At 47.3% G+C, this 12,500-nt stretch overlaps 1 protein-coding gene across 1 annotated transcript in view; it reads left to right on the top strand.

Moving 5' to 3' along the window:
* nrxn3b (neurexin 3b) overlaps positions 1-12,500 on the top strand; it is a gene marked incomplete at both ends in the record, with an annotated part of 373,896 nt that overhangs the window by 352,873 nt on the left and 8,523 nt on the right. Inside the window, one exon of the mRNA XM_083643677.1 lies at positions 8,083-8,174. Within this exon, the coding sequence (XP_083499803.1) occupies positions 8,083-8,174 (92 nt within the window). The remainder of the gene's footprint in view (positions 1-8,082; positions 8,175-12,500) is intronic.

The raw sequence follows: 12,500 nt of genomic DNA, 5'->3' as shown, positions 1-12,500 counted from the left end.
CCCGCGGACCCCCAGCTGATGAGATTCTGTCTCTCGGAGCCTAATCTGAAAAGACTTTGATTGTAGCTGTCTGTATTGTAGGTAGAGAGATAACAGTGACCTTATGATCAAAACAGTGACATCTTCTACATCAGTCATTCTTCGACTGCATTCTCTAATTGTGCTAACTTAATTCTTGTAATAATACTGATGTTTAACAATAATCAATTTGCTGGGGACCCCCTAAAACTGTCTAAAGGACCCCCGGTGGTCCCTGAAACCCCATGTTGAGACTACGTACTAGTCTGTACTAGTCTATGCCTCTCTATGTCTCCCAGCAGGAATACTGTTGCTGTGTTCTTGCAAAAAAAAAGAAGAGAAAAAGAAAAGCGTCTCCATTGGCTGAAAATACGACCTGAAGTCAAATCCTTTCCTTTCCTGTCCGGCTGACTCCCCTCCTCTCCCCTCCCCTCCCCTCCCCTCCCCTCCCCTCCCTCCTCCCCTCCCCTCTCCTCCCCTCCCTCCTCCCCCATGCTCTCATCTTCTCCCAAACTGGTCTTTGGTCATGGCTCTCCCAGTGCAGCTGCTCACCGCAGCTCCTCACCGCATCCACATGAGATCCTCCTCACTTCCTCCTTTTGAAGGGGGAGAACCACAAACGGAAACATAAAACCCACATCTTTCTCCACACTCAGACCTTGTATTTGGCATTCCATTTTTACCTCGAGGATGGTATATAAACAGGTACAGAGTCGCTGCTCCTCTCACCCTCACATCCTCTCTCAACCCGTCTTTCACCTACGTAACTCTCTCACCCAATCTTTCAGTAATTTTTTTTTTGTCTGTGTGTGTGTGTGTGTGTGTGTGTGTGTGTGTGTGTGTGTGTGTGTGTGTGTGTGTGTTAGTCCGTTTGTCACCGGGCTTCCCTGACGACCTTGTACACTGCGGCAGGGGGGTGATTAAGGATCGGGGCCAAAGACGTTTTCCATGGGAAGATGAATGACCCTGTGTGAAAGTGGCTGCCTATGGCCGCAGGGCAATTAGAGTTTGCTGTGAGCCAGCAACCCGTGCTGTTCTGTGTACAGAGGCAGGTCCTTGAGAGAGAAGAAATACTCGGGCGTATAACCCGTTCCGCCAGAAGCACCACACCGACCAGGGTGACGGTGAACAAATTAAATGCCTTCTCGCTGCTTTTGTTTTCTTCACCAACTGTTTTCCATTCTCTCATCGCCACTTTCTCTCTCTCGCTCTCTCGCTCTCTCTCTCTCTCTCTCTCTCTCTCTTTTTTTTCCCAACCCAGTAAAACCTGAAGGAAAGGAAATCTGCTGACTACAGGAGGCCACTATGCGAAAAGAAAGAAAGAAAGAAAGAAAGAAAGAAAAAAGGCCCACCAAGTGTGCTCATTTGAAATATCAATATTTGATGTGGTAAATCACTTAGAGCATGGCTGTGGCCCTGCACGTTGATCCTGGAGCTCATTTGCTTCTAATTTATCCACTCTACTCGGGGAGAATGCAAACAGTGGGACCCGCGGTCCTTTGAATTCCACTGCTGCTGTGTTTGTCCGTGTCCCTCAACCGTATCGCCCGCGTTACTAATGAAGACAAAACACCATAACCATAACGCTTTCTTCAGCATCCTCATCACGGTGCTTGTAAACGTGCGCGCCCAAAGCCGAGCTTAGAACTTTGCGATATTGAACGGTGTCGCACTTCCATTCGTCAGCCCACGCCGCCATTTTCCAGCCCCGCCCGCACACCTCCGTTCCTCTCCACCCTCATTTCTGTACATCTGATAAAGCATCTCGTCTGTCACAGAGGGCGCAGTGTGAGTCAAAAGAGTTGTGGCAGCCTATTGATAGGGATATGGCCTAGCGCCATTGATTCCCCCTGTAATACAAGCTTCTCTCTTGTCGGCTTGTCAAAGCCCAGATCGGACATGATAACGTGCGCATCAGACAGCCGTCAATGGAAACGCAAGCCGTGGAGATGACTATCTTCTTCTGAGACGAGGGCGAGCGGAGTGAAGAAACGAGAGAGAGAGAGAGGAAGTGTGTGTGTGTGTGTGTGTGTGTGTGTGTGTGTGTGTGTGTGTGTGTGTGTGTGTGTGTGTGTGTGTGTGTGTGTGTGGTGGAGGGGGTGCTTAGTTCTGACCTCCGATTTCAAGGCAGCTTCCAGCCCATTTCTTTATGTCTGAAAAACAGCCTACTGTAATATGTGTTTCTACTTAACGCGAAACCAATACATACAGTATCCAAGGTGACCAAGGAGCACCTTCGGGGAATAAGAACTAGCTTTGAATTCTGCCTGGTAGATTTCCCCTTGCTCCTGCTGCGCCGTCGTCCCTTTGATCTGTGAACACAACAACCACATTGGATATCCATGGCAACTGACCGGCAGGTCCGAGGTGCTCGAGGAAAATTGATTTGTTGTTGTTTTTGTCCCCCCCTTTAGGACAAAGAAAGTCATCTTTAGCCACTGGCCACTCTGGCACTGTAAATAAAACAAATTGGATGTGATGGCGATGGTGGTAGTACGGTAGTATGGATCTGGGATGCTGTGTCTCTATTCTCCAAAGACTTTTTTCCTACAGTGCTTCCCTCAGCCTCAGGGTAGGAGAAACCCATGAAGGTCATTGCTTATGATAAGAGTGTGTTGTAGTGTTGTCTGTACAGTACTTAAAGCATGTGTGTTTAGATTCTCCTCGCCTGTCTGCAACATGGCCGTGTTCACGCTCATGTGTGTAAGCCGCGGGCCATGCCTCTGTGTTGTAGGCTCTGCGCTGCTTGGACCGACACCGGGGGGAAACGGTCGACACAGTGGTGTTATGTTTGTCTTTGCCCGTGTTGAGCGCACAGGCCTCCTCGCTTTGATGTGACTGATCCAATCACAGTCACGCTCAACTGGATGCTGCTTTGGGATGCAGCAGCGTTTCCTGCTGCTATCCTTGTCATTCAAAAAGATTTATTCCATCAATTGAAGAAGGAGAAAAAAATACTCCTACAAAATGGTTGTTAGCATAAAATTATAATAAATTAATATGGTACATTTCATTCATTAGCATGAGTCATTGGTTGACAAAATGACAACAGAATGGATTCTGGAAAGATGACTTCAGTTTAATGACATTCTGCCACATACTGTATAGCACTGTGGAATGAAACTCCTAATTTAGCCTTTAATTTAGCTCATAATTATTGTGGGCATGCAGACTTGTCTGTTTGTCATATTGTTGGCAGCGATGTTGGCAGTTGGCACTGCACTATTATATGTCATGTTTAAGTTCAACAGTAAAGGCTACAGAGGCCTGGTGAGCAGCTTTTGTGTGGGGAAATGACAGGAAATGAAACTTTGCAATGTGACTTTTTTTTTATTATTAGAAGCAGGTGTGAGGAGGAGGTGTGAATGCACCCCTGCTCCTGTGACCACTTTGTCTCACATAATGCCACTGTAGATCTTTGAAAAAGCTATTCGAGGCGACAAGCAATCACTAGCAAGCGTCCAACAACTTACACTTTGAAAATGTTAAAAGTGAAACTGTTGCTTGGTAATATTGAACAGAGGATTCTACTTTGTTGTGGAAGCAATCTGACACAAGTTGCATTATATAGGGTTGGCACGATAGAGGATGGCATCGACCGTCATTGATGGGCCGACCCCCCATCGACCTCTGGGGCTTCTACATCGGACCAACGTGATGTACCACCAACCCCCTCCCCCTCCATGCCAGTTTGGAGAAGAAGAGAGAACGTACTCTCTTACAGCTCTACAACTTTGGTCTGTCTAAGGGGGGGGGACAGAAACATGATATGTGTAGTTGTAAAGCAACTTTTCTATTTTAGCAGCAGCTACTGAGGATCAAAATAGTTTTTGTTTGTTGTTAATTAATCTTGCCCCCTCTTTGCTCCCTCTGAGGTCAGGCCTGGCTGGTGTCCTGCAGTATAGCGGGCGCTCCATCCACTCCCTGCGGTAATTGCGAGCTTTTGTCTGATAACAGCTCTGCATGGCAGCAGCTGCTGGCTGCTACACAGCGCCGCGGTGCTGATGAAACACCACAGCAGCACAGCAGCTTTCACATTCTCCATTTTGTTTTGTGTCCATGCCATCATCCGTTGTGAGTGAGTGTAAAAGCTGGTGTGTTTTTTTTTAGAGGTCTCCCAAGGAGGCCGTCTCTATCTCCATGGACCTCTGGTCGTGTGTGATCTAGTTGTCGAGGTGCTGAAGGGGTCAAAGGTTAGAGACGCGCTGTTAATGAAGTCTGCCTATCGATCGGGCTCGTGGGGTTTGTTTGCGGTAGAGTTCGGGATTTGGGCATCAGTTGAAGGCGAGGATAATCAGATAATCAGGTGTGAAGCGTATATAGCCCCACCAGTTTGTTTTTGTCTGCTGAAAATCATAGTGCATTCTCTTCTCACACAGGGAGATGATGGCACACACATGCACGCACGCACGCACGCACACACACACACACACACACACACACACACACACACACACACACACACAGACACACACAAAAGCCCTCCCACGCACACAACGAGCCAACCCTGTAAATCCCACCACCCAGAGAGTCTCTTAAAAATGAAGATGAGACCGTTTGTGGAGAATAATTGCACCAAAAAAGGAATCACTTTGCTGCCAAAATATATCCCACAGATTTAGACAGAGAATTGGATTTCCCCAGCTGTGAAATCAGTTTTTGTAGTCCCGCTGGCCAACCGCATCATTATGCTATACCCCGCCGTAGCCTCCCTCCACTGCACACACACACATGCAGTCTCTCTGCCTCTGCCTTTTTGCGCCGCATGCCTTCCCTTTGCATTAACGGCATGCGGCCTCACGCCATATGTTATTATCGACGTCTCCGGTCGGCTGCGAGCAGGACCGTGAGCTCGCTGTGTCACTACTTCATTGCTTCTGCATTAGCCCAAAGGCGGAGAAATGGCTGCGCCCTGAGCCCTTTATGAGTAGCGCGTTTCACTCTTAACCGCTGTGACGGGTAGAAATACATCATATTTTATGAAAATGAATGGGGCCGGGCGCCGAGTGGATTCTGCAAAATGTCAAACATCACACATCAAAAGAGCGGAGTCAAAGTCGGCGAGATGAGAGGGTCTCTTCTGATTCTGTAGAACGATTTCCATTCGAATAGAGAGTGAATACATTGATTATATCACTTCTGCAGAATGCAGTTTTAATGCAACCTTTACGTACGATGTGTGCGAGGCTACCGCTCCTCCTTTTCACTTAGCTGTGCACAGCAGTGCTTCGGCCTCTGTGTGGGGCCAAGTCAAAGGGAGTGCAGAGATTACAAAGCGTATGTGTGGGATGTATGAGGCTGTATGGGGGATAAAAGCCACGCTATACCAGTGTTATTACATGGGATTAGCCTGCCACCCCTTCACACACACAGCACACTTTTACCCCAGCCCTTTCTCCTGGGCTTGTGATTGAAAAAACAGGTAGCAAGTAACCACAGGCCCTGGATCGCTTTACAGGCACTGGCTTCAAATATCTCAAGCCAGGACAATGTCCTCTATATCATTGGCCGAGATTCTGTGGAAGCAGGATGTGAAATGAATACCTTTTGGTTGCGTGGTTTGCCACTTTGACAGGTGCGCAACCGTTGCGCAACAGTTAGATTCCATTTTTATTTATAATAATAATAATAATAATAATAATAATAATAATAATAATAATAATAAATAAATAGAAATCTGTAGTTACAAGGACAGGTCATTCAGGATTTTTATGTAAAAAAGTATAGCCTATATACACAGATGATTCCGCCAGTCACTGCTGGTCAGCACGTCAAAATATTTGTGTTCTGGACCAGAGAAAGACACTGCTTTCGGTTTTTCGGTTTCACAGATGTGACGGTGGAGAGCTGAAATTGCCGGAACAGACTTTGAAGTGGCTGTGCTTTCTCATCTCTCTGTGTGTCCCTGCCTCCCACATTTGCTGCTATCATAATAACAAGCAATAACCCTCTTTCAGCAATACGCACGACTTTTATGCTCGTAATGCGGCTTCAATAAATAAACTCATATTTACCAAGGGGCTATATTTTACAGCAATTTAGAGCCTCCCCTCTCGTTCCCATTTTTGTTTTTGTTTTGTTGTTTTGTTTTCTCATGCTGGAGCACATAATGTGGTGCATTATGTGCACTTGCAAGCGCACACGCACACACACACACACACGCACACACACACGCACACACACACACACACACACACACACACACACACACACACACACACACACACACACATTAACGCATTATCAAATGTACTGATAAATAAGATAGCACACCTAATCACGCCTAATCATACGACACATTAGGAATATTCAATGAAAAATCACCCGTGGATACGCACATGTGCGTATGGTACTGTACGTCACTGTGATTGCGCGCACGTGCGTTTGCGTGTGGATGCATAACGTTAGAAGTGGACAAGCTTCCTCTGGGGGGCAGTGCCGCGTCAGAAGCGCGAGCACGCGTTTCATTAGTCTGTCAAACTGGATGATATTTAGAGGGCCCTGCCCCCTCGGCCAGCACTGCAAAACTCAATCAGCGCTCTGATTTCATAACCCGCTTTGGTGACAGGGCTTATTTTATCGCCCCGCCGAACCCGTCTAATAAACGCCGGCTGCCCAGCACACCGCCCGCCGCTGAAATACAACCTCCCCATCGTCCTCCGTAGGTCGAGGGTGGAGGAGGGGATCAATCTGAATTGTGGGATACTGGATGGTGCAGATAATCCATGGCTGTGGGTCTACGTGTGTAGCTTAGATCAACTCCACCTCCACCCGCCCTGCTCTGCCTCTCCCCTCCACCCCTTCAGCACAAATCAGAGGCCGGGACGCCGTTGATCTGCGAGGGCTCCGGCGGGGGCCTGACGCAGGCGGAGAGGGGCGGTAAATACTGGCGAGGCAGAGGAGGCAGAGGAGGCAGAGGGTGAAGGAAAACAATTATCTGCGGAGGTGGAAAGCACATCAAGTGAAGAATGATAAACACGCTGAGATATGATTGACTCAAAGTGATATATGAAAAGCCGAAGGACAGGGGGAGCAGGCTGTCTGTGTGTATAGAGATATCCTTGAATTGAATGGGTGTGTGTGTGTAAGTTTACAGTTGAGGGGACTCACTATGCTGCGCTACTTCTGACATCGCATTCTTCTGTGTGTGTGTGTGTGTGTGTGTGTGTGTGTGTGTGTGTGTGTGTGTGTGTGTGTGTGTGTGTGTGTGTGTGTATGTGTGTGCGTGTGCATGTGCGTGTGCGTGCGTGTGTGTGTCTGCAATGTATTGGGGGCAAAAACCTTGTCCCTAGTTGGGGAAAAATTTGGTTTTGGGGGCATCTGGGTAGGGTATAGGTAAAAGCACTTGCCTACCACCACGGACACTCTGGTTCAATTCCCGGCAACGGTACTTCCGGCTTGGTCAGACGTTCCTGCAGACACAATTGGCCGTGTCTGCGGGTGGGAAGCCGGTGGGGTGGGGTATGAGTCCTGGTTGCTGCACTAGCACCTCCTCTGGTCGGTCAGGGCGCCTGTTTGTGGGGGGAGTGGAACTGGGGGAACAGCGTGATCCTGCCACACGCTATGTCCTGCCAGTGAGACTCCGTGCGCTCAGGGGAAAAGAACTGGCTGCCGACTGCACATGTATCTGAGGAAGCATGTGCTAGTCTACTGCTCTCCCCAGAATGGCAGATGGGGTGGAGCAACGACCGGGACAACAGGGGGAAATCGGCCAAGTACAATTGGGGAGAAAATCTGAGAAAACTTGACCCCCCCAAAAAAGGGAGGGTGGGTCAGTACTTGAGGTTAGGTTTAGGTTATGGTTAGGGTTAGGCAGGTAGTGGTTATGGTTATTATGGTTATGGTTATGAGTAGGGTTAGAGTTGATACGGTAAGTATCCAGGAAATGATGCAAGTCTATGTAAATACCCCCAAAGTGACTTAAATATAACTCTGTGCACTTGTGTGTGTTTATCTGTGTTTGAATGACTGTGTGTGTACGCGTGTGTGTTTCTGTGTGTGTGTGTGTGTGTGTGTGTGTGTGTGTGTGTGTGTGTGTGTGTGTGTCCCTCTTTCCTCCCGCAGACCACGGATGACATCGTCTCGTCGGCAGAGTGCTCCAGCGACGACGAGGACCTGGAAGAGTGCGACTCCGGACATGCAGGTGGGATGGGTGTGTGGAGTTGTGCTTGCTCAGAACCTGGTCTATTTCCTCCTTCTCCTTCTTTGATTTGCTACCGAGGAGCCTCTCCTCTCAGCATCATGTCCCATGGGAGCTCCAAGTGTAACTTCAAAAAGCCTCCTTAGATGTACCCCACTAGCAGAAACATTACATACATTAGTGTGAACGCTTCTCAGTGTACATGTAAAGTTTAAAGAGCTCTGAGCACTTTGGAGGTGGATGAAAGGCATAAGAATTAAACTCACATATCCTTTGCATGACCTCTGCAGAAAGTCGCTGTCTTGACTAAAACTGTAAGTAAGTAAATGCATACACTCGATAGAGACGACTGTTTTCTGACAGTACACACATAGCCTTACACTGTCGTTATAGCCCATACTATAATCTCTACTACAAGTTACACTTAGCTATGGGGCCACTGGTCGCAGGCATGGCGAAGCGTTGATACTAATTTTGTTCTCTCAGCATTCGTTGGAGAGCGAAACTTTACTTAACAAAGTACGAAATTAGTATCAATAGGCCCCATGCCGCCCGCACTGATGCTTCAAAATGTATCTGTCCTGTACATGGTCGATTTCCTCTTGCTGTGCGTGTGTGTGCGTCTCCTTTGACAGAGGATACATTTTGAGATTCTTTCGAGAACAACGATGCTTTCGGCATAGATACTGTGATATGTAGCAGACTAACTGCAACGGAGCCTCTTCCTCGCTTCTCCTCCTCCTCCTCCTCCTCCTTCTTCTTCTTCTTCTTCTCTTGTTTGTACCTCTGTTTTCCTTCGTCGGAGGCTTGCCTTACCTGAGACATTCTAATAGAGAACAGATATCCTCGAATTTCTGTGCGCATCGTCTCTCCTCCCTCCTCCCTCTACACACACACACACACACACACACACACACACACACAAACACTCAAGACACACGCATCACTTTGTCGTCAGGTCAAAGTGATACTAGTCCCTTCAGCACTGGAGTCAGAAAGATAACACACTGAGCTGAAATTAAGAGAGATATAAATAGAACGGTTATTTTGAGACAACTTGGGTTTGGACGGCTGTAGACGTTTTAATATGCAGCTGTCAATCAAACTTCTGCCCACAAGCAGTTAGTTGCCTCCTAATGGCATAGGCGTAAAGTAGGAGACTGTGAGCTCTGCTGAAACCGGCTCAGTATGTGAAAGACTATCTGCCCTTATTAGGCTCTCTGGAAATCATTAGCAGCAGTCTGACTGCTGCACTGTCCTTGAGAACACACTAATTGACGCTGCATTAATCTGGCTAAATACGCCCGGGCTTAGTACGGAACACATGTCCACTTTTCATAGCTAATATTAAGCCTGGCAAACGCAGATTTTAATTGAGACCCAGATAAAACATTGCCGTTTCACACTCTTATTTCAGTACAGAGGTTAATCGTAAATAACCAGGAATTTATTTATTTCTCTTGGAAATTAGGTCTCGGTGTTCAGGAGATGTGAGTCAGATATTAATTTTGGCATTTCTCAATCCGTGAGAGAGGAACTCGTTTACTTTGAAGCCTTATCACGCTGAAATTGGCATTTGTCTCCTGGAAATTGTGGCCACATTTTTGCGATCCTTGTATTCATGGCTTTTTTGATGCGAAGAAAAAGTAATTTTCCCCCCGCGTCTCTCCACGCACTATTTATGTTCAACTTCTTTATCTGCGAGCGTGCGTTGCCTGCGCCTCTCTTAAGTCTTAAAGATTATTCAAATGGAATGGACAAATTTTACAGCTCAGGGGTTTCTCGCCGTATTCCAGACCATTTAAACCACAAACCCAAGTATTCTCAAAAGTAGAAAGTGCAAAGTAATTGTAGAAGTTTTGTAAGTGCTAAAGAGAACACGGGTACCCTCCCCTCATATAGTGGCAACATACATAGTCATACACAGCCATACATGCATTTCACCATGTTGACACAGAAATTCATACCCTCATTCCTGGCCCTGCTTCCTGTCGTATGAACAGCTGCATGAGATGTTTGTTTGGTTATGAGTTCTCCTCTGTTGGGTTTTTGCTTTGGTCTTCTCCTGTGATGCACATACGAACATCTCTCTTCTGCATCCATTTGTGCCCAGTTGTTGGGTTGCTTATGATTTGAGTTTTGATTTCTTTACTTTATGGTGGGTGGAGGGAGGGAGGGAGGGAGGGGGGGGGGGTGTCTTTTTTTGTCGTTGTTTTTCTTTGGTGTCATCATCATCATCATCCGTCGTCCATCCTCCAAGCAAGGATAGAGCCGCTCCTCCCGTTTTTTGCCTCCTCATCTTGTGCCGCATGAACTTTTGGTGGTTGGAAAATTCAAAGTTCTCCTCCTCATCGACTTTGTGTTAATTTTTGTGTGTGCCATATGGCTTCTAAAGAAACATCCCCCCCCCCCCCCCCCCATTTTCGATACAACATAGGGAAATGAACGGCAACAAAATCTTTTCTTGCCATCATCCTTTTTTGGCCTTGTGCAGGCCCCGCCCATTCTGTCTCAAGAAAGTTGTGTGTGAAAGAATGACTCCTTGTCTCCTCCCCCCAAACGTTGCCCCGCCCACCTCCGCCCTCCCCCCTCCCTCCCTCCCCCGTTCCTTCTCACCCCAAACCCCACCCACCTTTCTTTTAGCCTTTCTGCATATACATGTCTGTTTTGAATGCAGATGGCATAAAAAGACTTTTATTGCCACAAAGTATATCTGTTTTTCTATTCTATCTGTTGCTCCAAGTAGAAGGCATTTGTGGCATGCATATTGTACTGGACTGTACTGTACTAACGAACGTGTCAGACCTGGATAATCCTCTCCCTCAGTCCTCCGCTTCTGCACGGATATGATTGGCGTCCATTTTGTCTGCTTTATCTCCACCCATAAGGCTCAGGCTAACCCCAGCTGGCTGATAGTATTTGTATAGTGTGTGTGTGTGTGTGTGTGTGTTCGGGGCGACAGTAGTGGAGCCACTCTACCGCTGTTCCCCATGGCAGCTCCTCCTTCTGAGGCGTCTGGTGTTTGTGTCTGTGCCTGGTGTCTGTTGTCTGTGTCGGTGCTCCGTCTGTTTCTGCCAAAACAAACAGCCTGTCTTGTCTGCTGTGTGTTGTTTTGTCTCGTGCTTGTGTCGTCTGTGTGTTTCTTAATAAAAGTGTTAAACCTTACCTCTACCCCTTGATCCCACGTGAGTTCCACAAGAGAGCAACCAAGAAGTGTGCAGAGAAATATGGCACCAATCCCACCATTAAGGGCCTCCATACATTTGCGTAAAAATTCAACAAGTCTACTTTGAGAACAGTTAAAGATCAAGTGAATTTCTGATTTAATTTCACACTGATTAACAGAGTTGCAGCTTATCATTATTGCACAATCATTGCAATTTAGTGATTATTCTTTAATTATATTGATTGACGCTAACGACTTTCATAAATCCACACTTGCAAATCTGGACATTTTAGTTGCATCCATGCCGTATCTACGAGTTATCAAAACCTTATAAGGCGTTGATATTAGTCGGACTCGGTGAGAGTAAATTGTTGGTATTTGCAGTCAACACAGATATGGGGATAAATATCAATATGAATGGGAACTTCTGCAGTGTCTCCACTGGTACACTAGTAGTTTGTGATATTGCAATCATTTGCAGAATAGCATCACTAACATTTGTGTTATCCACAAATCTCTGCAAAGAGAGGAAGTGTTGCACTGTAATGTTGACAGCCAAATAGAACGTAAAAAAGATTGCGTGTATTTCGGTAAATGGGCCGTAAACGGTGCTGCATGCATCATTACCCTATCGCTTTTTGATGAGGAGGAGAACAGATCTCACCGAGATGCAACATATTTCTAGATGCCTCTTTAACATATTGGTCTTGGGTGGGAAAAGAGGAGGCTGCGGCACGAGGTGCGGTGCTAGATCAGAGGCAGCTACAGGATGTAATCTTCAGTGATTTCTCCGTTGCTATGAAGAACCCACACACGTTTGGGGTGCCGAGTGAAGTATGATAGGAATGGATCAGTGCGTCTCCTTGTGTCGTGGGGCTCTGGCTCCCGTCAGGCCCCATCGGGCTGGCTGTCACTTCCACGCAGGCTTCAGATCCGTTTAAAGGTTATCCAGCTGACACGTGTCGGGCCCAGCGCGGAGGTGCGGCCTAATGGCCGGCCCGGCAAATCGAGCGGCTGACAGGGGGCGACTCGCCACGCCTGCTGAGGACGCCAATTGAATATGCCAGAGTGCGCCCGGCCACATGATGACGGATTAAGAAGTGTCCGTCCGCCACGCACCGCGGTTTAGGGACAACCCCCGCGGAAGGGAGGTCTTTCCTCCAGTCGAAGGTGGTT

Source organism: Poromitra crassiceps, assembly GCF_964638095.1.
Source record: "Poromitra crassiceps genome assembly, chromosome: 9".
In the NCBI taxonomy this organism is placed as follows: domain Eukaryota; kingdom Metazoa; phylum Chordata; class Actinopteri; order Beryciformes; family Melamphaidae; genus Poromitra; species Poromitra crassiceps.
This window is presented reverse-complemented; position numbering and strand designations above follow the sequence as displayed.